This window comes from Triturus cristatus, chromosome 3_2, assembly GCF_964204655.1.
Source record: "Triturus cristatus chromosome 3_2, aTriCri1.1, whole genome shotgun sequence".
Lineage (NCBI taxonomy): Eukaryota > Metazoa > Chordata > Amphibia > Caudata > Salamandridae > Triturus > Triturus cristatus.
The window spans coordinates 1,066,656,459-1,066,681,975 of record NC_140584.1 but is presented as its reverse complement, the minus strand read 5'-3'; the positions used below and the strand labels follow the sequence as shown (position 1 = coordinate 1,066,681,975).

Below are 25,517 nucleotides of genomic sequence, written 5' to 3'. Positions count from 1 at the left end.
GACGTAGTACCCCATCCGCCGAACTCTAAATCAGACACCAGGTCCTTTGTAGTTTACCCAAAGGTTAATGTATTTATGTTGATGGTGGTATTTATAAAGCACAAATCTAACCCCTAGAGGTAAGAGAAGCAGGTACACGTAGAATGAGAATTCAAGGCACCCGATGGGCACGAATACAGATTGCTATTACTGGACTTTAATTTCCCTTGATCTAGCACCTTCAGCAGGCTTTTTCTTATCCTCAGCTACACGCTATGCAAAGTGGGTTGGAACAAATGCCAGTCTTACCGAACTGCAGCGACTTGCAGTGCCATTTGGATGACGCATGCATTGTGCCGCTTTTTACCCCCTGCCTAGTTCCTGATTGTGCAGCCAATGTCTCTGGTGCAGGCTTTCGGTGGCATTAAAATCGAACAGATTTTGCAAGGATTATGTTTACAAAAAATGATTTGCTTTTCACTTAAATCTTTTAAAGTAGTTGACATGAGCATGGTGAAACAATTAACCTGTATGTATGCATGTTGTCTGCTATAGGGCAAAGCTAGCCACAAAGCAATGAAGCGCTATACACTGGATGTTATTGTTAAGTATACACTAGAGCAACAGGTAAGGGCAAGAGGGGAGTGCAGTGCAGATGTGGGTTGCAGTGAAACGACTCGGCTCAACAAAAGGCAGTTGCTCCACACAAAAATAAAAGAAACTCTTTTGGAATAACAATTAGTGATTTTTATCACAATGAAAAGCTAAAAGCACATTTTGATAGAGACTGTTCGAGCGGCGCATGCGCGTCAGGTACCTTGACAACCACCTCCATGGTGTTCTCGTCATAGCGGAAGCACAGGTGCCGGCTGAGCCCGAGGGCGGGGGCCTCTTCAGACGCAAGCTGTTGAATGACGTCCCGCTGTAATGGCAGAAGCAACTGTTAATGCAACGCTCGGCGCGCAGCGTACAGAGCCCTAATAACTTGCTGAGCAGGCCTACATCAGGTTTATTGTTACTCGTTTGCATAATTTGTTTTGCGGGTAGGCAGCAAAATTATTCTCAGTTTCACTGTCAGCAAAAATCCTCAAAGAGCTGATATTTAATGGAGCAGGCGCGGCCTGCTGGCGATCAGCGGGCTGTGGGCGGCAGGTGGGTTCGGCGAATTCGGAGGCGCCGCGGAGGCATCTGCGACGCAGCCGCGCCGGAGGCAGCCGCCCGTGTCGGAGGCAGCGCCTGAGTCTGGAAAAGGAGTCCTTTCGAGCAGCGGGGGCTCAGTTCTGGCTCTAGGCCCCTGCGGGTCTTTAACCTCAGACCCACACACATCCCTTTCACCTCCGACCCACCCAGTAGAAAGCATCCATGGGCCCTGTGCTGGGCCGACCCTTTCCCGCCAATACCTGATCAGGGGTCCTCAGGACTTATAACCAACGTATACATGGTTAATAAAATAACATTGTTTACAGGCCCCGCCTTTTATACAAGATAAACAGCAGCCAACCCTTTATTTACTGTGTTTTTAATAATAATTTATTTGGATGGTGGATTTATTATCCACTGTGCAGTTTGATGTCCAAGACAGCACATAACGTGGGAATAAGGTCCATTAACAGCTATGAGGCAATGAAACCAATAGGACACAGCCCCAGACTCGAAAGACCTACACTTCGAAAAAACATGCCCATTGCCTCCAACTACTTCATAACCGCTCTGCACTTACACTGAACTAAGCCTGGGCGAAGCACTACGCTACGCTCGCGTAGTTTGCGAAGTTCGCGCTACTTCGCACTACGCGAACTGCACGTAGCACAGTGCGAACACGCGTAGCGTAGTGTTGCGTAGTGCTGCGGTCATTTTTTGCTTACTCGCGGTCCTCAACGTCAAGTTGGCGACCGCGAGCAAGCAAAATGACATCCCGGCGAGACTTTTTCCTTGTTCGCGATCAGCAACATCAAGTTGGCGATCGCGAGCATGGAAAATAAACCTCCCGGCGAGATTCCCAACGCGAGGAGGTCAGGTTTCTCATTGCGAGGGGTCGCGTATGCTCGCGACCGCTCGCGATGAGAAACTACCAGTTCGCGTTGAGAAAGCTGCCGCTCGAGTAAAAATCTACTTGAGCAGCAGAAAACTTCAGCTCGCACTGTGCAAGATGCCATTTTCAATGATTGCACAGACGAGGTTGCTTGTCCGCACTGTGCAATCATTGAAAACAACATCTTGCACAGTGAGAACATGTCACTACGCAGTTCGCGAAGTGCTACGCGTAGCTCGCGTAGTGCGAACTTCACTTTGCGTAGCTTCGCGAAGTAACTACGCCCACCCTTACACTGAACCCAGCAATTATTAGAAAACAGGCTTATCCGCCTTCTAACTCTTCTGCTTGGGAGAGCTATTCTCAGCATCCCCTAGAACAAGTGTTATTGCCCCCTGATGAATTTGTTAAAATAACATTTAATTGCCCAACCCAAAATTAATGGACTGAGGGAGAGATTGTAATGTGAGTGAAGGGTAATTAACTTCTGCTAAGACCTGGAAAGCTGTCCGCAATAAGGCAATCATCAAACATTGCTAATATCTTAACCCCACACACAGACACACATCTGCCTTCATCTGCTTTGTGTAACCGCTCCATGTTGTCCCTCAATTTACACGCACGCAAACAATAAAACATTATGGCCCGCTGCGGAGATCTGTATTGGTTGTTAAAGGACCTGAACCTGAGTTATAGGCCCGGGTCATAGATGAGGATCTAGAACTAGGGCAAGAGCCTTTAAAACCAGTATAGCAAGAGGCAGAAGGGCTATCAAGTTATTACAACTTTCCACCCACTGAGGATAGAATGTTCTAAAACAAAAAGGGCAACAAGAAAGCCAAACATTAGAATTTTGGTCCAGAAGGTCTGTACCATCTATTATTAGCCCTGGACAACTTCAACAGAACTTTCAGCATGTTAATCTACGAATAATCATAAATCACCACATTCTAAACCTCATGACTGTCTGAGTGCATTAGTACATTCCAGAGAAGACCCTCATAAGATTCATAACTACTGAACTGAATGTAAGGATATGGTATTTATATAGCATGGCTGATGAAGGGTGACATACCCCGAAACCGGTCCCAGGATGCTTGTTTCCAGTCCAGGGAGGACCTGGCTTGGCTGTTCGGTCTGGACTGTTCCCATGAGGCACAGGGTCAAGACTGATTTGCATATGGCTGGATCCAAACTGGGGTGGCGAAGTGGACAAAAGAACGATGGATTTAACCCAGATCTCTTGACTGGATCAAGATAGACATTTTTTGCGGATAAGCGGGCTGAAAGCTGTTAGTTTCACCTGCGCTGCACGGAAATAGCTTTTGAACCCTCACTTGATGCCCTTGCATCGCTGCTAGCGCACTCTGCACCTTTGAATGAATAAGGCACCTTTTTAAAATTGTTTTATAAGTTGCACATTACCTGTTTTTAAATGTTGCACGTAAACTTGCTTCTCCAAAGTATTTGAAATAAATACCTCCATATTCATTCACCTGACTCTCCCCGGTCCACCGCAGCTCCGGTAGCTGATTGAGTGGAGGGAGAACTATATGCCGGAAATACTCACTTCCGGGTGGCCAATAGACGGATGCCATTTTCGGAGTTGGCGGTCTAGTTTTAGCGCAAAGGCACTTCCCGGGTCGGCATTCAAGACCGGGATGGCGCTGCCGGCCTATGGCAAGCCCGTCTGCGCCAGTACGGGACCAGGGGCCAGGGACCCTGCCCAAACCACGGGTTTCACCCAATATGTCAAACATACACAAACACAGAGCTCCGGCTATTGAACCCAGGAGTTCATCCCACATGCCAGCACTCTATGGCCGCGAACGAGCCCCTGACCTGCCCTATCTGTAGATTCATAGCCAAGACCAAGCTGCAGCAGAGAAAGGGCGCAGGAGAAAAGACAGATTACACCAACCATTGGAAGATGGGACTAATCAACTGCAGATCTCTCCCAAAACACGCAATCAAGATCAGGCTCCTAATAGAGGAGGAAGAGCTGGAGGCTCTATTTCTAACGGAAACCTGGCTCCGTGATAGCTCTTGCCTAGACATTGTAAACGCCCTTCCCCAGCGCTTTGTAATCCATCGCCTTGACAGAGCAGGTACAATAGGAGGGGGCATCGCTATTATTTGCAAATCGCATCTAGCCTGTGTCATCACCCCCCTCAATATTGCTAAGTGTGAGGCTTTTGCTTTCAGACTGTCCCCCACCCCTACATGCTCCTTTTCAGGCTGCCTTATCTACAGGCCACCAGGGATCCCTACACCATTCTTAAAAGCCACCCCAGACATTCTGGCTAGCTTGATAATAGGGAAAAGCGCCTTTACTGTCCTAGGCGACTTCAATATCCACTTAGACAATCACACTAATCCCGCGACAATGATATGTATGGCCGACTCAGATGCATTACAGCTCACACAACTGGTACACCTGCCCACTCACGAAAAAGGCTACATTCTGGACCCCATCTTTTCAAACGACCCCAGAATGGAATCACTCGCCCCCACACGTGTGCCATGGACAGACCATTTCTTCATTCCAATCCGGTTCCTAAAACCCAATATCGCAGAGCCAAAAAAGGTATGTCCGGTTCTGGGACGTAAATGGCCAAGGCAGGCCCAGAAGCCAGGATCACAGACCTTGAGTCATCCTCCCCACCAGAATCTAAAGACTTAGAAGAAGCCCACAAAAATTGGCTATCTTGGATAAACGGATCCATCGACCGTAATTTCAGGAAGCCAGGTCCAATAAAAGCAAAAATCTCCAACAGATCGTCCTGGTTCAGCCCAGAGCTGGTCGCTCAAACAAAAGGCTGCAAAAAGCTTGAACGAGGTTGGAGAGAAACGTATGACCTCGAACTCAAAATAGCCTACAAACCAGCTATCCAGCAATATCATAAGAACATCAGGAAAGCGCAAGCTGCCTTCTTCGATGAAAAAATTAAGAACTCCTCCAACTCCTCAAAGGAGCTGTTTAAAATTGTAAAATCCCTCTCCACAATCGACTCAAGTGCTAACATCCCCCAATGCTCAAGAGAGCTGCAACGAGCTAGCCTCGTTCTTCAAGAGCAAGGTGGAAAATATTTATAACTCCCTACTCCCCAACAAAAGCCTGACATCAACATCCACTGAAGTCTCGAGCACCGCCCCTGATCCTCCCAAGAATGCTGAACAGTCACCGCCCGCCCCTCCCCCTGTTCTACTCACCCTCCCCAAACTGAGTGCAGAACAGGTTGGTTCCCTGCTAAAGAAAATAAAATCAGGATCACCCCTAGACCCGGTGCCCCCACATATTCTTGCTGAAGGGGGGAAAGGTGTCCTAATTCAAATCTCCCACCTCATTTCCCTCTCTCGAGAAAGTGGCACAGTACCCAAAGAATGGAAACATGCCATTGTAAAACCCCTACTAAAGAAATCCCAATTCGACCCCGCTTCCTTGGCGAACTACTGCCTGATCTCACTGCTACCCATATTGGGCAAGATCGCGGAGAAACACGTGAATAACACTATCTCACAATTTTTGGACGACAATGGTATCATTCACCAGATACAGATGGGATTTCGACCAAAACACAGCACAGAATCTGCCTTACTTGTTGTTACTGAAAAAGTATCTTAGATCAGGGTAGAGCCGCCGCAATCGTGCTTCTGGATCTAAGCGCGGCATTCGAAACGGTAGACCATGCTGTACTGGTTAATAGGCTCAAGGGTATTGGAATCAGAGGCACAGCCAATAAATGGTTGGCCTCCTTCCTGAACGGAAGATCTTTCCAATGCATGGAGGCCGGAATCTTCTCAGACGCATATTCAGCCCCATGGGGGGTTACTCAGGGATCTTCCCTGAGCCCGACCCTCTAATATATACCTGAGCCCATTAGCTCATATAGTACAGGAGTTCGGTCTCTCCATTGTCTCATATGCCAATGACACACAACTAGTGGTCTCAATCTCTGACTGCATCAACTCAGACCACAGGTAACTAGCCCCCTGCCTCGAAAAAATCTGCTCTTGGATGGCCGACTGTAGCCTTAAGCTAAATGGAGATAAAACCGAGCTCATGATCCTGGGCAGTAATTTCAGTCCACGCTCGGCGATCCCCTATCCAGCAAAATAGGGCCCGCCCCTCCACCTAAAACCTCCATTAAAAATCTAGGGATGTGGCTGGACCAGAACCTAACTATGGAGATCCAAGCTAAAAAACTAGCGAACACCTATTTTGGGATGCTTCGAATGATTAGGAAAATACTGAGCTTGCTCCCTGAAAACTCAAGGAAGACAGTGGTTCAAGCCTTAGTGGTGTCAAGGCTCGACTACGGTAACTCCTTATACCTGGGCTCCCCCAAATATGTTACAGACAGACTACAAGTAGTACAGAATGCAGCAGCCCGACTGCTCCTGAAGATACCCAGGCATCGGTCAGTAAGAGCTTCCATTAGGGAGCTACATTGGCTTCTGGTCAATACCAGGATCAAATACAAGTCCCTCTGTTTGGCCCACAGAGCCATGCATGGGAAAGGTCCCGCGCTAGTACGAGATCTGATCTCCCAGTACTCTGCACGCCGCCATCTCAGATCAGGATCAAAGTTTCTGATGAACACCTCCAGAATCAAGAGATCTAGATGGGGTGGAAGGTCAATTAAACACTTGATCCCCAAGCTGTGGAACAGTATGGACCCAGAGCTGCGATTGATCGAGAACGAAACGACCTTCAAAAGAAACTAAAAACCTAGCTGTTCTCCTAAATATCTGCAGAATCTCTCCCTATCTTGTGTCATACTAGCGCTGGGATGCCTAAGGGTAGCCATGCGCTCTACAAATCCCTAAACCTAAACTGGGAGAGAATGTTTGAATCATTCAGCATTCCAACCATCATTTGTTGCAGATACACATATGGTATTTCTATAGCACAAACCCATCCAATAGACAGAGGAGCACTGTACATGGTCAAACTCCGTGATAGTCTAATTTTCTCAATTTAAGAATGATGATAGATTAATGTGGTCCTCTCGGCAATTGAACCTGTCCTCTGCTGGCTTACAAAGGTAAGCAGCATCTCATCTGCTTGTATGTTGACAAATGCAGTCCTACCTAAAATCAGACTTCAGTAGGGAGGAGACAAGAGGCAGATTTAAAAAGAGAATTGCTATGGGAAAAAGTGGTCCCAGCTTGCAACTCCATGCAATTTTCTAAACTACAGGAACCTTCACAAAATACCTTTTATTCCACAGCACAGGCCTCATAGTAAGCCTAACTCCAGAAGACAGCCAACAAAAGAAACAAGATGGCAACCATATATACTGTAGACTTAGCAGTCCATTGCCCACATGCTGCACTCGGCAAAGAAAACAGGACTTAGTAGCAGCTATGTATCAATCTTAAAAAGGGCAGCACAACTTATTAGCACTAGAACCAATTCCACTATCTACACTTTTCCAAAGGAATATCACATCCAGTACAATAGATCAAACTTTTTCAACTAAAATATGTTTTGACAGTTGGCTTCTCTTTTCTATTTTCTATTACATTCATAAAATCCAATATTTTATCACTTGAGAACATAACCCTCTATTTCCCAATAATTTGACAGCCAGTTATATCGTCAGTAAAATATAGAAAGAGGCAAAAGTCTGAAAAAGTACTGAGTACAAATTATAATATTCCATAAAAAAAATAGTTTGCCAAAGATTTTTGTGATACAGTTAAACCCTGCAAACCAAAACCTGGGTTCCATGGCATAAATCAATCATTCTTTATAAGACAATTACATTTCCTCATTGTAACACAATCCTGATAGCAATACCAAAAAATACAGACAAAGAACAGAGCAGAAGGTCTATTAGAGTCGGGCTACCAAAAGAAATGGGAGAAAGCCTGGGACTACTGGCGCAAGTACAGAGGCAACTAAGGGATAGGGTGGGGGGCTCCACTCAGTAGGACCCGGAGAGTAAAGAAATTAATTCTTGTATGCACACACAATTCTGTCTGCGTAATGCTATCTCTGTGTTCCACTGTGATAATGTCATGACTGATAATTTGTTGTTTTGAGGTGAAGTCCTTTCGAAAGCAGATAATATGTACTAATGCTTCTTGTATACTGAGCAAGAGTTAAATAAAAAGAATAAAAAAATGTAGACAAGTAGAAATCTCAGATACAGGGTGAAGAATATCAAGTTCCAATTATCTGGGGAATCTGTTATGTGACACAAACTGGAAACTTTCTTTCAATTGCTTGTTGTGAGAAAGTGAGTTTTGCCTTGTAAAATGCCCAAAGTGTTTTGCTTTCTGGACCTCCTGGTTCTTGGATCTCTGCTACAAGTAAACCTCCCTAATAGATGTGTATGCACGGTAAGCTTCTTTTACAACAGACTTGAGCTATAATAACCATCTTTTAGACAAGGTCAGTTGTTGCTCAGCTAAGTTAAGAGTCTCTGCACTGGTTATACAAGAACACGTGTGCATACGTGTTCAGGCTGAGTGAGGAATACTGTGTCTGTCCCAGTCAGGTATCTATGCACAGGGAGCACTTTCACAGATGGAGCCCAGAATACATTGGTTAGGCCCTATAATTTAATTGGATTAGCTTTCTACTCGGAGAGGAAGGGAGGTGGGGATAATATCCATAAGGCTGCTTCTCTCTGACAACCTTAGTCATAATGTGTCCATAGAAACAAAGGGAGAGCGGGCAAAACTAAGGCACCGGTCACCCCAGGGGTTTCCTTTGAAGTCTTGGAGGGAAGAAACATGTTCTGCTGGCTGGGAGGAGTAAGGCGCATAGGGGAGGTCTTTCTCAACCTTGCTTGAAATCATGTTCTTGAAGTCTGTGCAGGGAGGTGTGACCGCCCAGGGGCTATTCTCAGGAAGTGTCAGGGTTGGAGGGGTTATGTGGCATCTCTGGATTAAGCATGACTCATCACTAGGGAAAAGACTTTGAGGAGTGAAAACACAGAAGAGGAAGGTGACAGGGTTGCTAGTGAAGCCCTTTCTGGAGAGGAGAGACACTCTGGACTTGTACCTTGGTGTGACACCAGTCAGTAGTTTTTGAGAAATTAGTACTTAAAAAGTGTTTCGGTCTGGGCATGAAGAGGTTAAATTTTAGAGGTATCCAAACAGATGATTTACAGATCCACCACGGATTACCGAAGTCACAGAGAATTCACCAAGTCAATTCAGAACATCATGGACACCAGTGGAATGTGGGACTTTTTCTCCTGCCATCCATTCCGCATTAATTTGAGGATGTGCGAATCCTCCACGCTCTGATTTGCTGACTGTCACAGAAACATTTCTCAACACAGTGCATCGAGTTGGGAAAATAAAAAGGGCATACGCGGGTAGGGTGAACATATCGTGACCCCCAGGCCTATGTGTGAGGTTGCAAAGAGACACCCCTGCAATAAAATAATTATCAAAAACTTAATTTTATCACAGGATACAGGAATCCTATGATGGATCCACAAATCTTGGACCCTCCTGGGTCTCCCAAATTGCAAATCCAGCACGGGATTTGTAAATCCTGTAAAAAGAACTGTAAAAAAAAAAAAAGAATGCAATGCAGTACTGCTGCACATGGGCAATGGCTGCAGTCCAGGCCCTTCAGCTAACTCCATGTGGGGATTGGTTGCCTGTAAAGGGTCAGGCGTAGATCCAGGCCGGAGGCCAGGTACAGTGGTCAACTCAGCTGCACAACCCTTGAGCTCCAGGGTACTGCCTGCGGAGTATTGGGTACAGGGCCTGGTCAGATGCCAGGTCTTGCGGCCAAAGCCCACTACACACGGTCTGAGGCTTCAGAGAGTACAACTGTACTGTCACTGAACAAGAGCTTAAAAGTTTTGCAGATAGGCGATTTGCCTTGTAGGAAAACCTACTTTTATACTTATTTAAGTCACCCCTTAAGTGTTCCTTGTAAGCGAGCAGGGCTTGGTGCTTAATATGTAAAATAGGGACATGCTAAATATTAGGCATGTGTATGTCCCCATAGTGATAGGTTGCAAAAAGGTATATATTCAATGAGCCTACCTAGTTATGAATAAATGCCTAGTTTCTGCAACTTTGCCAGTGAACTTTCTTCTAAAGTTATTTTCACCTAGTTAGTGTGCCGGAAATGTAATGGTAAAAGTAGTTTTTCAAATAATTTGGTATGAAAGCAGCCTCTAAAACCTGCACTTTGTGCGTTTTGAGAGCAAACGGGCTAAGAGACAGTTTGTACTGTGGTCTAAATCTGAAATTAGAGCAAACAGCCAATACTGGCTGTTGGTGATTGACCTGAGAGACAATGGGCTTGCCTCTGGGAGCGAGAAGGCTGAAGTAGTGTCAACAATAACTACTTAGCGGGTATCTCATACTCATTATAAATTCACAAATCAAAAAATCCTTTCTTAGGCTGCGCCTCCTTTATATACATCCGTGGCAATCTGAAGGACCACAGAACAGCAACACAGAGAAAGAATCCCTATGTTAACTGTGTCTTTCTTATAACTAAACGATTTAACATATTTTATGTATAAGTCCCAAACTACACAATGTCAGCAAAAAATACTTAAAGCTCATTTTTAATATTAACAGCATCAGGACAATAACTGAAGCCACTTTGCGTTTTGAGGGGGACACAGGATGAATCACTGAGTGTACAGTGTAATTCTTGTCTAAAATAGACAGGACGCTAAAGTCCATAACATGACTGAGAAAAGTTTGAGTTTTCAGGGGGAAAAAGTGCCAGCCAAGAAAGGACAAGCAATGAAAATACCCATCATGACACGTTTGATCTCATTATGACATTTATTATTTTAGAATTTAATTATAATATACTTTACGTGAAACTGGGTTTATAGGGACATTAGGTATGTCAGCTTCACAATATTTTTAAACTTTATTTTATTATTGTGAAAGGTTTAGAAAACGAATACAATAAAAAACAATCAATCAATAATTAGAAGGGATTAGCCAGCTGGGATTGGAAGGGGCTACAGGAACAGTTTGGTATATCAAGGTCAGCATTAAAAGCTTTTCCTTCTGAAGTGAAGATCCCAGAGGTATGAGGCACTGAAATCATTTATGTCGAGCGCTACCCTGGACTTTGTCTGTTCTCCTAACAGTAGGGGAAACTAGTTCTAGCACTTGGAGAGGGAAAGACATCCCATCTCCATATGGAAGTGGCTAAAACGAAGGACAAAGCTCCTGAAAAGGCAGGAAGACTCGAGCCAGATTGGATGAGGAACTCTGGGAAAGTTTGTACTAAGCTTCAAATGGATGTGGTGAAAAGAAGGTTTGTCTTTGGTGGAAGAGTTGCCATGATTGGGTGTAGGCAATTGTCCAGTCACTAGCCATGGTATAGGAAAAGATTAAACCTCACAACCACCTCTACATAACATACATTGACTTGGGAAGAAACATAAAGGAAGAAGACGGTCTAGTTTGCTGGAGGAAAGAAGGCTTCCTGACTCCTGTTGGCTCCCAGGAATGGTGAGCGCTACTGGGACACAAAAGGAAGAAGGGTGGAAGAGCTGACCAGTTTGAAGTGGAGAATAAAACAGCCGTGGCTGGAGATAAACCTGGTACCTAGGAGCCTGCCCATACGACTTTCTCAGCAGTAAGAGCTTTGTAGAACTTGGCCTTTGCTTTCCATCACCAGAGAACTAGGACAGGGTGAAGAGGCTACCCCAGTGAGGGTGCATTCTAGCAAATGAAGATATTCTAGCTTGTCCCACTCTGTAGGTTTTGCAACCTCAGCCCACCCATATGATCCAGGTTTGCTCAAGAGCCTAAAACGTAACTAAATCCAAAAGTAAAAACACGAGCAGAGACAAGCAGGCAAAGCTACCTTAGAAGTGAAGCAACATGAGTAGCTACAGAAAACTTCTTTGTCCAATTTGGAGGTTTTGGCACCAAAACCAAACGCTTTAGCGGAAGATCAGCAATGACGCATCCAAATTTGAGGGACATACACAGGCTTCAGTATACTGCCTTGAGCTGAAGGACTTTCAGGATTAGAAAAAACTTCTAAGTTCCAATATTGAAACTTTAACAAATATGACGTGTTTGGCCAATCCAACCCCTCTCCATTGCCGTTGTCATATAATCTCACCTAAGTCCCGGCCAGATCTGAATGGTAATGTACCATTAACATTTGCATTTCCTTGCTTTTTGCCCTACAACGTAAAAAAATCGATTTCTCTAGTTCTGCTCATCAAATTGCAATCATTTTTGTGTCCTTTGGTTCAAAACATTTTCTCAATGTTTCTAAATTGGTTTGGGGAATTTTATTGTGTTGCCTTCCTTGCTTTAATATTATTTGATGCTGATTTAACTGAACACGCATATCCCTTGGGTACTGCATGCAGCTTGTACCATAGCTACCAGCGGTTAAGTATTACCGATATTGAATGTGCAATTAAAATGGCTGCTTTCAAAACTGTATCAAGGCCAACACAGGATGTATGACAGAAACACAAGCTCAACACCAATAAAACTGAGATTCCAGTGACTAATGGTTGGACTGACTTCTTGAACTTGGCTTTCTGGCCATCTTATATGTGTCCCCTGCTTGCAACTTCCACCTCTGAACTCAACTTGGACTTTCAATTGGATGAATATAATTCTCTGGCCCTTTAGTTAACCGAGAAGGACCCTGGTTCACATATATTTCATAAGATTAGCAACATTCTCCCTTGTTAACTGGCCCCACTCAGAATTTGGAAGTAATTTGACTATGATAATTCCTTATACCCAAGTCTCAACAAATACTTGCTACACCATCTCTAGGTTGTTCAAAGTGTAGCTTGCAAGGCTCATAATCTGACCCATGGTCATTAGCTATTGATCACAAAGAGCAAATCAATCAAAGCATTGCACACTATGCTAAAATGGTTGTACCTCACTCTTTTGTAATCCAGACTTATTATCTACATTTCAGATAGATCATGGTGATCTAAAACCCATAATTTTCTGAAAGTCTCAGGAATCAAAAGATCCAGAAATACAGGGACAGCATTATCTTATACTGATACTGGGCTATGGAACCTACTTCCATCCAATGTGAGAAATACAAAGCAGAATCCTCCCTTTAGGAAAAAGCTGCAAACTTGGCTTTTGTATAACAAACTTTAAAAATCCTTCACAAAATAAAAATGTAAAAACACTACATTTCTCCACTCAGTTCTCAACATAAGTCAACAAAACAGTAACAGCAAAAGATGAAATAGCCTGATAGCTTTTTGTAACTAAAAGTGCTTAAGGACATGGACGTTGCACGTTTCTAGGGAACGTGCTGCCCAAAATTAAATAAATGAAATACACACAATTCTTCAAGATTGCTCAAGCCCATAGAGCTCCAACTACAAAAGATATGAATTTCAAGAAAATCAGGCAGATTGTACTAAAATTTCCTGACATCTACAAAATGACAGCGATCTAAAAAATGTCTGGATGCAACACTTCACTTATCTTTCAAGGAGCTCAAATATATATACTTAGAAACAAAAATTCCACATCGGGAATATATCCAGGAACTCAAACTAATACTAAAAGTATTAGAATACAAATATAGTCTAGAAAACCGACTTGGATAAAGTATGCCAAAATTCTGTCTCTAATTCTTTCTACAATCTGAACAGTCTCCATGCATTTCTGGGATACAAGGATTAGTTACTTACCTGTAATCCTAGTTCTCATCCAGGGGTATACTCTTCATAGTCATTATCTATGAATAAACCCCACCCACGTGCGGGATCCCGAAGTATATAGAAAATACAAATATATATATATATACATATACATACATATGTGAAAACATATACATGCAGCCTAAAATGTTTCCAACATGGCAGAAATGCCGAAATTATATAGGTTTGCATTGTAAGACAAATACCCTCCTAACCCATAAGGAAAAGAGGACATGCACTGAACAATTGTCATATACCAATGCTTTATTGCCACAAGGAAAACTTGTAATTGCAGGCATTTGCCTGTAGGCTGCATTGCAGAGCAATAATGAAACAAAGACAAAAAACTGACACCTTGCCTTTAAGGCTTCCAGGGGTTAGGGTACCGTGCCTTTAAGATCTGCAGGAGACCCTCTGCTCCCATCATGCACCACAGGTGACAGTTAGGTCAGTTCTTTTTGACGGTGTATTATGTATAGACACCTGAGTAGAGGATGCAATTAATATAGAACAACTCCAGTAATGCTCGTCCGGGGAGGCGGGAGTGTCGCTTATGACTATGATGAGTATACCCCTGGATGAGAACTAGGAGTACAGGTAAGTAACTAATCCTTCTCATCTAGGGGATATTCATCAATAGTCATAATCTATGAATAGAGTAGCAAGCCCATACCCAGTACCCCGCGGACGAGCAACAGAGTATACAGAACATGAATAACCATTACATTCAAATTGCAATAATGCAAACAAATTCCTCAAAGAGGCCTGCCCCACCTAGGCATCGGCCTGTGCATCAGCCTTTAGACAGTAATGGCGTGTGAAGGTATGCACCGATCGCCATTTGGCTGCCTTACAGATTTCAGACATTGGAACATTGCGATGGAGAGCTGTGGTAGAAGCTTTCCCTCTGGTAGAGTGCGCTTTAGGTCTGCCTTGTAAGGTCTTGTTAGCTAACTGGTAGGATAAAGCTATACAAGAGACAATCCATCAAGAGATGGATCTTTTAGATGAAGCCAGACCGGTGTTAGTGGAACCGTAGTTGATAAAGAGACGGTCTGATTTCCTAAGTGTGTGAGTTTTGGCAATGTAAAACTTCAACACTCTCCGTAGATCTAAAGAGTGTAATGATCTCTCAGGGGGAGTTGATGGTTTAGGAAAGAAGGTGGGCAGAGTAATAACCTGATTAATGTGAAAATCCGAGACCACCTTAGGAAGAAAGCTCGGATGTGTACGTAGCACCACCCTATTGGCATGAAACACAGTATAAGGTTCCTTACAGCACAGCGCCTGAATCTCACTCACCCTGTGGGCTGAAGTGATGGCTACTAAAAAAGCATCCTTCCAGGTCAAATGCTGCAAAGACGCCTTATGAATAGGCTCGAAAGGAGCACCCATCAGTTTAGTAAGAACAATGTTAAGTTCCCAAGGCGGAGAAGAAGATCTCACTGGGGGATAAACCTTCCCGAGTCCCTCCAGAAAGTCCTTGACCACTGGCATTTGAAAGAATGAACCCTGGGTAGGAGACTTTCTGTAAGCTGTAATAGCAGCCAGGTGAACCCTGATGGAGGGATATTGCAGGCCTGACTTTGCCAAGTATAACAAGTAGGGAAGGATCACTTGCTCCTGACCCTTAGTCGGATCAAAAGCGTTGTCCTTGCACCACAGGTGGAATCTCTTCCACTTGAAAGCATAAGATTTCCTGGTGGAGGGTCTCCATGCTTCCTTGAGAATGGTCATACAGTCAGCAGAGAGGTCTAACTGTCCGTACTGGATGACTTCAGGAGCCATGCAGTCAATCACAGGGACGAGAGGTTGGGATGAAATACTCTCCCCTCGTTCTTGGTCAGCAAGTCCGGGCGGCAGGGCATCCTCCGGTGTGGAGCTGCGGACAGCTGAAGGAGGTCCAGATACCACCACTGGCGCGGCCACTCTGGTGCTATCAGTATCATTCTGGTGTTGGTCCTCTAAAACTTCTGTATGACCGCCGGGATCAGAGGGAGTGGCGGAAAAGCGTACAGCAATGTCTGCGACCATCTGATCAAAAGTGCATTCCCCCGTGATCCTTGTTGTGGGAATCTGGACGTGAAGACGAGCATTTTGTATTTGCCGCATCTGCGAACAAGTCGATGGCTGGCACTCCCCATTGCCGAAAAATGTCCTGAGCGACTTCTTCATTTAGCACCCAGTCGTGCTCTTCTACGAAGTCTCTGCTGAGAACATCTGCCTGCACGTTCAAGGTTCCTGGAAGGTGAACGGCTACGATCATGAGACTGCTCGCCAGAAGCCACTTCCATATGGACTGGGACTCCAGAGACAGGACCCGTGACCTGGTGCCTCCCTGCTTGTTCAGATAGTACATTGTTGTTGTGTTGTCTGTCTGAATCTGAATGGAGCTGGACTGTAGGGACCGGTACAGAGACTTGAGAGCCAGATGGACAGCCCTTAGCTCCAAGAAGTTAATGTGATAACTTCTCTCTGTCTCGGACCAGAGACCTTGTACCTGAAGCTGGCCCATGTGAGCTCTCCAATCCTGCAGTGAGGCATCTATAACAACAGTCTGGGTTGGAGGGACCTGGTGAAAAGGGACCCCTTGCAGAATATGTGAAAGTTTCATCCACCATTTGATGGAGTCCCTGCAGCCTGAGGAAGAGAGACACGATCTTCCCAACGGCCTGCCTGCTGTGTCCATTGATCTTCGAGGGACTGCTGTAGAGGCCGCATGTGAAGTCTGGCATTGGTACAATAAAGATGCATGAGGCCATCTATCCCAGCAGTGATGACACCTGCCTTGCTGTGGGATGTGTAGTGCTGGGAAGAGCGCGGCACTTGATCAACATTGATGACAACCTCTCCTCCCAAGGACACACGGTTGCCCTTGCGGTGTCCAGAGATGCGCCCAGATAATGTATCTTCTGCGTGGGGTTGAGGACTGACTTTTAGGGTTTGTCCCCTTTTTATGTAAAATTGTAATTGAATGTTTTCATTTGTATTTGGTGATTGTATATTTGTATTGTTGTTTTTTAAATGTCTTTTATGAGTCTAACGATTCGAATAAAGAGTATTTGACTGACTGACTGACTGACTTCTTGTAGTTGACTTGCAACCCCAGGGAGTGAAGCAGGTTGAGACAGTAAGTGAGATGGCTCTGGAGTAGTGAAGGTGTGGAACTCTTTAGGAGCCAGTCGTCTAGGTAGGGATAGACGAAGATTTGCCGCTTGCGGAGGAAAGCAGCTACCACCACCATGCACTTGGAGAACGTCTGGGGGGCGGATGTGAGCCCGAACGGAAGTACTCGATACTGATAGTGCTGTCAAGACACCTGGAACCTGAGGAACTTGCGATGTTTCACTGAAACAGGAATGTGAAAGTAGGCGTCCTGCAGGTCGATGGCACACATCCAGTCTCCCTGGTGAAGATGTGGGAAAATCTGGTGCAGGGCTAGCATCCGAAAGGTCTCTTTTCTTATAAACCTGTTCAGCAGGCGCAGGTCGAGGATAGGTCTGTACTCTTTGGCTACTCCTCGTTTTTGGACCAGGAAGTACCGTGAGTATACCCCTTGGTTTCGCTGGTGAGGTGGTACCTCCTCTGTGGCCTTCTTGGAGAGGAGGGTATACACTTCGCCTTTTAACAGTAGATTGTGTTGTTGAGGAAGGCACTTCAATTGTGGGGCAACCTGCGGGGAAGGGGACTTGAACCTCAGCAAGTAACCATGCTGCACAATATTCAGCACCCATCTGTCTCTTGTTATGGTTTCCCACTCTTCCAGGTGAAAAACAATACTCCCTCCTACCGGAGTGGCGAACGGGTGCGGAGGAAGCAATACAAGAGACAATCCATCACTGTTTTGGAGGCTGCTTGGAGGAGGACTGCTGTTGTTTATTGTACCCCCTTCCTCTGCCAGGACGCTTCTGCTGGAATTGGGACCGCTGCTGGTTTTGGGAGGACCATTGAGGGGTTTGAACCCTCTGTTGGAAGGGTCGCTTGTCGTTCTGACGGAAGCGTTTACGAAACTCCTTCCGCTTTTCCAGTCCAACTGCTTTGACCATGTCCAGCTCGGTCTTTATCTTTGTCATCTCTTCATCAGCATGAGAACCGAATAAGGAGGAGCCGTTAAAAGGAAGGTTGAGGATCTTCTTCTGAGCGTCCGGTTTAAGACCTGTGAGGGGCAACCACGCTGAGCGCCGCGAACAGATGCCATGTGAATAGCCGTACGTGGCGAGATCTGAGGCATCCGCCGCCGCGCTGATGATCTGGTTGGCTACTAAACCGCCCTCCTGCAGGATCTCATGGAAGTCTTGTTGATCTTCTTTGGGAAGCTTGTCAGTAAACCTAGCCAGGGAGTCCCAAAGAGACCTGTCGTAGCGCCCAAGAAGGGCTGAAGCACTTGCAATCCTCATAGATGATGCAGAAGTATTGCACATCTTCCTGCCATAAGAGTCCATTTGCTTACTGTCCTTTTCTGGAGGAACTGAAGCTGATGAGGCAGCGGAGTGCGCTTTTCTGGTGGCTGCCACAATGACTGAATCCGCCGGAGGATCAGACCTAAGGAATGAGGGATCCTGGTCTGGAGCTTTGTACTTCTTTGCGATCCTCGACGGAACTGACCCCACTGTGGCAGGGGTGAAGAACGTGGCCACAGCTGGTTCTAAAAAGCCGGGCACCAGAGGTAGCAGAGATCTGGGAGCTGTACGATGGTGCAATGTCTCAAAAATAATTGATGTAGGGACCACAGGAGTGTACAAACTGATATTCAGTTTCTTCGCTCCTCTGCCAAGTACGTCAGAGAAAGTCCCGATGTCATCGATGGGAGACACCCTTGAAGGTGACGTAGATGAAAAGGTTGGCGAGTAGTCCCGAATAGAAGACCTCGTGGACGAAGACCAGGTGGATGATCTTCTGCTCCTCCTCTTGTGTGGAGATTCGTGGCGCGAGATGTGATGACCCCTTGACCGTGATCGGCGTGTAGAAGGCGACCTTGGTCTTCTGGAAGGCGACTTTGAAGGTTTTGCAGGAGCGCCTCTATCAGGGTCTCATGAGATTCTAGAAGGTGAGTATGTCCGAGAGTAGTCCGAGCCCGGACTTCTGCGGTCAACTGTTCCAACGCCCTGCAGCCACTGAGATGACAGACCGTAAACCCTGTTTTCGCCAGCTCTAGGAGATCTCTCTGGAGAAATCTGCACAATATTCAGCCCTGGAGATGATGACTGGGCTCTTGACGTCGATCGGGATCTCGATGTTGATTTGCGCCGGGCCTCCTCAGTGGCCTCTGCAGTTTTGTCCCTCGACGTCAAACGCCTCGACGTCGATAAGGTTTGTGTCACCTTCGCCGTTGATCTGTGCAGCGATCTGCTGTGGGAATGTCGTCCTGTCCTCGACGTTGGTCTCGACGTCGACCGCCCATGTCGATGGGGGGACCTTGACATCGGCTGTCGGCGGCGATGGGGGGACCTCGACCTCCCATGACGCCTCGCTGATGTCGATCTCCTCGATGTCGAATGATGTGACCTCGACGACGCTCTTGATGTCAACATGTCCACTCGCGGCATGATCTTCGCCGGCGAGTCTCTCGACGCCGACCCCCTCGAGGGTGGCGGAGAATGCCTCGACGTCAACGGAAGCCTCGACGTCGACGGGACTTTAGCAGGCCTTTCTGGACCCACAGCCTTCCAGCCCGAAGTGCTGTACCTCGACGCCGACTTACAGGCATGCGGCGGAGAGTCTCGACGTCTAGACGATGATTTGTCCCTCGACGCTGAAGAGTGCCTCGGCCTATTCGACGGCGATCTCGACGTTGAACATTCAGTCACCTGCTTCTTCCTGGACTCAGGGGAGGTTTTCGGTGTTGCTTGCTTGAAGAGGGAGCTCTGAAGTCTCCATGGCCACCTCCATGATGGCTTCTATCCCTCTCCAGATGGGCATGAAGCTTGATGCGTTCTCTGTCACGCAGAGTCCTTTTAGAAAACTTCTGGCAATGATAACACTGGTCAGGGTTGTGTGAAGATGGAAGGCACATAATACACACCAAGTGTGGGTCTGACAGTGCCATTTACTTGCCACAGGAAGGACATTTCCGAAATAAAGCAGGCATTCTGACTGGGAAAAAAACAAAAAAACAGTAGAATATACCTCTAGGGATCAGAAACTGTCGAATTTTCAAAGAAAATGTCGAATATACCACTTGCAGTAAAAAAACTGAAGGGCTCAAACTCCAGGATCCTCACAGAAGGAGTTGGAAAAAAGAACTGACCTAACTGTCACCTGTGGTGCATGATGGGAGCAGAGGGTCTCCTTCAGGTCTTAAAGGCACGGTACCCTAACCCTTGGAAGCCTTAAAGGCAAGGTGTCAGTTTTTTGTCTTTGTTTCATTATTGCTCTGCAATGCAGCCTACAGGCAAATGCCTGCAATTACAAGTTTTCCTTGTGGCAATAAAGCATTGGTATATGACAATTGTTCAGTGCATGTCCTCTTTTCCTTATGGGTTAGGAGGGTATTTGTCTTACAATGCAAACCTATGTAATTTCGGCATTTCTGCCATGTTGGAAACATTTTAGGCTGCATGTATATGTTTTCACATATGTATATATATGTATATATATATATGTATGTATTTTCTATATACTCCGGGATCCCGCACGTGGGCGGGGATTATTCATAGATTATGACTATTGATGAGTATCCCCTGGATGAGAACCATTCAAATACCATGAGCCAAAATATAACAGAGATTAGACCACATCCCAATAAGGGATTTCACCTGAATATTGTCCCAATCTGTATAGTGCATCACACAGTGATAACCAATGATCTGGCCCGCAGTTCAATCAAACAGGTGCCGCACTAGTGAAAATTCTGCTGTGATTTCAAATATTGCATCTTGACCAATAAATGTGAAGAATGTTGATCCAAAATAGCTACAACCATTCCATTTTTGGTTTGAAAACAACCCTTATTGCTTACTCTAAAAAACAACTTATGAGATCCACAAAAACAAACCTGCCGGGGAAGTGGGACTAGCGGGCTCTGAGTTGGGTGCGCTTTTGGGGAGGTTTTGCAGTGGCTATAACTCCGAGACCATGAAAAAGATTTCAGAGCATATTCCCAGTTCTTATCAGCAATACATCCATCCACTGGTTTCCGCTATAAAGTATTGTGATTATAGGTACCTACTACTCTAGCTTACTAGATTGCTGCCACATGAAAAACCTGGTTTCCATTCACCAAAACAATCCTAACTGTTCTGATGAATGGTATAGAGATTTATAACGGCTTCCCTCATTCACAACGCCTGCAGGCCTATGTCTAATTTTCCTATTAATTCCAAACCCTATCTAGGGAAACACATGCCATTCATATACATTTATGAAATCAACTTTTTTCTAAATGTAAGCATAGCGTTTCAAAATTTTGATAAATTTCTTCCTTTTGCAAGAACACGATTTTCCATTAAAAAAACACATCCTTCCTCCATAATTTTAGTGAAAATAGGAACTGCTGGTGCACTTTGACATACTTACTGAACCACTTACCATGGATCACTGAAGTGTAAGCTTGGAAGAACAAATAAGTTTGAGAAATTGATTAGAAATACGTAAATTCCCACAAAATCTTGCTTTGTTGTTTACATTACATTTCACTGACCATACCAAAGGCTCTTTCTTGAGCACTCCCACTTCTACACATCTAGGTGCCACTGCTGTGGAAGTTCCATCTCTTTGAGCAACTCTGCATGCATCTGTGATAACTCCATGTGAAAGGATGGATTTAATAATTACCACTGAGTCCTGCGTCTAGAATTCCCATTTATGAAATTAAAAATCTTAATTGAAAACTGTCTACTTGTCCTACGCATAGCTGCAAGACGTCGGCATTGGCAATTTACCCACAAGATTGTCTAATTTCTCATCAGCTGTTATCCAGTCCAGCTTTTGCTGTTCCTGATTTCTGGGTTCAGAACCAATTGCTCCACCCTTTATGGTATCTCCTTCCATGTCAATGTTCGGGTTTGTACCTACACTAAAACATTCAGCACATATAAGGCTACCAAACGACTCCCTCCATTTTCCACTCCTGGCCTTTCCTTTAACAATCTATTGTAGTCTGAACTTGGTATTCCTGGTATCAAGATGCAACCCATTTGAGCTACACACCCTATGATAAGTAAGGCAGTTCGCAAATATTTTTATGAGTACCTGAATTTACTACAGAAATACTCATAAATGATTCTGTGAATTGCTTCCGAAATGTCCAACTCCCTATTACTAAAAGTGCAAAGCGCCAGTGTCATCTTAAATATTTTAGGGGTCCCTATTAGGGACATTTCTTTATTTTTTTTACCCATTTTTTTATTAACTTGTGCCCCTATGAAGCTAAAGAATACTAAAGTATGTTTTATACTTTAACAAGGTAACATAAAACAGTTGAAATACATCTTGCCTGGGACCCTAAAATACCTTGAGGTAGAAAGGCAGTCAGAGGTAAAGAGACGCAGTGTGGTTTAGATAGCGAATAGAATATACAGATAGTCAAATAGAGAGAAATTGCAATTTCTGATGGGGGCCCTTGGAAAATGGGGTCCTTGAACAATTGCCCATTTGAAATGCCTTGAAACATCTCTACAAAGAGCACCACTGTTTCTATTTGTACTAATTTTATATAAATGGTTCCTGATTATTGCCATTTCAAATGTTTTGGTGCTGATTCACAAAAGCATTTATGAGAACGTCACATAGGCACAGATGTACAAAGCTTCCCATTTGCATTTATTAAATAGCGATTCTTAAATAGCGACTCCGCGGAATCGCTATTTAAGAAATCCAATAGGATTGCATTCCCACCTATGGGCAAAATAGGAAATGGTTGGCATTTCCTAAATTGCGATTTAACAAATGCAAAGCCAAGGGTGCCTCTGGATTTAAGGCCCCCCTAGTGCACATGTAAGTGCACGTATGCCCTAGGGGCATATGTGCACTTCATGTCACAATAAAAAATGCATTTTTAAATGTATTTTGTAATTTTGCACATGATTACCATCGACTTTGAGTCAATGGTAGTAGCACTGTCTAAATGCCTGATTCACATTTAGGAAATTCTTTAAGACTCACAAATAGGTAAATCCTATTTCCAATTCCTAAATCGTGGTCGCAATTTGCGATTTCTACCGGATAGAAATCGCAAATTGCAACTATTTTTGGCCCTTTCTATATCTGAAAATGTCATTTAGCATTTCTTAGCGGGCCAAAATAGCGATTAGGCCCATTAAGAAATGTTAAAGGCTTCATACATCTGGGCCATAGTACGCTGGAGCACTACTTCATGTGCTCATAAATGCCTTTGTGAATTAGACTCAGGGATTTGCGAAAGGAAAGACCAGGACTGGAACAAGGTGTCCCTGATACCATGGAGGTGCCTGGTGCGTCTTCGCTGACTATGCGGATTTTGTTGCAAAGACATCACAGACTAATCTTACTTTAAAGCTCACACCCTGGGATTGCAAAGTACCTGGTGAAGCAATAAAGTGAGGTGGTTCGTTAGCTTCAGCCTTCCTGCAGGTGTGATTCTCTCTTCACCTTCTTTGGGCACTCTGCCACCCTCATTAGTATCACAGCTTGGTGAACTCTTCCAATTATCGGTAGAGGAAGCTGGTTTTATCGAGAAACCTTTGGACAAAGAAATTTGAAAGTCAGATAGCTTGTGCCTGAAAATTGAAAATGCAAGTGTTTTCTTTTACTTAAGCATTTGAATATTTATTGAGTTAGCAGAAACGCTACCAGACACATTGTATACATTAAAAGGTGGTACAAATGGACAAGATCAGATTTGATAGATACTTTTAAAGCACATCAAGTGGTGTTGAGGAGAGGATGAGTGGAGACCACCATACAAACATAGAATGTATACATACTATACAATGAGTGTCCTGTTCCGTTTAGGAGATGTGGCCCATACCAAGTAGGACTAGCCAGGGCTACGAGCTTCTACACAAACACAATAAGATGATGGACAGAGTGCTGAAACTTTTCATACACTCACCCCCAGTCACAGATCTGGGTTTAATCCATCATCGTTCTTCTGCTCATTATGCCTCCCCTGTTAGGACCCAGCCATATGCAAATCAGGCTTGACCCTATTCCTCATGGGAACAGTCCAACCCGAAGTGCCAGGCAAGATTCTCCCTGGACCGGGGACAAGTTTCGGAGTTTCACCCCTAATCAGGGAGCCTAGCTTGAATCTAGCTGCACCGTGAGCCCGGGACCCACGTCTCAGCATACCCCTTCCCACTTAGGGCGACAAAAGCAAAAAGAACAAATGTTGGGTGGAATGCTAAACAAATCATTCACCCCCAGTCACAGATCTGGGTTTAATCCATTGTTTTTTGGCTCACCACGCCAACCCAATTTGGACCCAGCCATATGCAAATCACTCTTGAGCCATCTCCCCATGGGAACAGTCCAGCCTGAACTGCCAGGCCAGGTCCTACCTGTACAGTAAACAAGCACCCTGAGATCAGTTTCGGGTATCACCCCATATCGTATGCCACTGGATTCAAGCTAGGGTGGCTGATGAGGGGGTGATAATCCGAAACCAGTCCAAGGATGCTTGTTTCCCCGTCCAAGGTGGACCTGGCCTGGCAGTTCGGGTGCAGCGTTAAGATTGATTTGCATATGGCTGGGCCCAAACTGGGGTGGCATAGTGAGCACAAGAACAATGGGTTTAACCCAGATCTACAACTGGGGGTGAATGTTTGTCAGTGTTCAGCATTCCGTCCATCATCTGTTTGTGTTGCTATAAATCACCCTTAGTGGGAAGGGTATACCCAGATTTGTGCCCCATGCCCACTATGCCACTGGATTCAACCTAGCCTGGATGATGAGGGGGTGATACCCTGAAACCCGTTCCAGGATGCTTGTTTTCCGGTCCAGGGAAGACCTGGTCTGGCTGTTTGGGCTGGACTGTTCCCATAGGGAGCAGGGTCAGGACTGATTTGCATATGGCTGGGTCCAAAACGAGGTGGCATGGTGAGCAAAAGAACAATGGATTTAACCCAGATATGGGACTGTGGGTGAATGTTTGACAGTGTTCAGCATTTCGTCCATCATCTTTTTGATTTACCTATTGTCAAGCATCTTGAAAAACAAATGAAAACACAGACACAAAATAACACACTTTTTGCCACAAAACAATTGTATTCGCACTTCCTGTGAACGCACCTTGGTCGACAAACTGCCCCGTGCTCCCTCTTCCTTCCGCCATTCCACGGCGAGCGTGCGGTTGTAAGTACAAGCATTACTGCACATCAGAACATTCAAGTGACATTTAAAAGACTTTTATGGATATTCCATCCCCCAGGGAGGCTGACGCAGATCAATGGACGCCGGCAGAGATCATTACGAATGACTAACCTTGCCCGTTGCCTTCCTTTTCTGCCTCGGAGGCTCTTTTAGCGCTCGGGATGTCATCGGGGGGAATTTCATTTAATATCTTGGCAGCGCACTCAATTCCTCCTGTCAGATCGGTCAGGCAGTCCTATAAATAAAGGGCGGCAGGCTTTACTGCGGGAGTCAGCAGAAGAATGGCGCACGACGGCGGACTCAGTCAAACTGCATCCACATAAACAATGGCTCCCGCTTTTTCTGCATTTGAGCTTTTAAGACCCAGTCAAGAAAGCGAATATCACCCCCCTCAGGCTCATTCATTCACTAATCACATTTCCGAATGTCAGCGTGTTTAATGTGATCGCTGTTTTCCTATCCTTCGCTTGATTCCAGCGTTTGGACTGCAGCTCGAGGGGGCCCAAAGTTCTACAAAATGGCGTCTGAGGAAAGGCATAAAGCCAGGGCCCGGT

General features: G+C 45.1%; 1 protein-coding gene across 1 annotated transcript in view; it reads right to left on the bottom strand.

Annotated features, from left to right (window-relative positions):
* LOC146859134 (uncharacterized) overlaps positions 1-25,517 on the bottom strand; it is a 2,052,335-nt gene that overhangs the window by 1,579,425 nt on the left and 447,393 nt on the right. The window contains exons 41-43 of the mRNA XM_085649806.1: positions 25,075-25,198; positions 23,174-23,331; positions 797-901 (exon numbers count right to left, since the gene is read on the bottom strand). Of these exons, the coding sequence (XP_085505932.1) occupies positions 797-901; positions 23,174-23,331; positions 25,075-25,198 (387 nt within the window). The remainder of the gene's footprint in view (positions 1-796; positions 902-23,173; positions 23,332-25,074; positions 25,199-25,517) is intronic.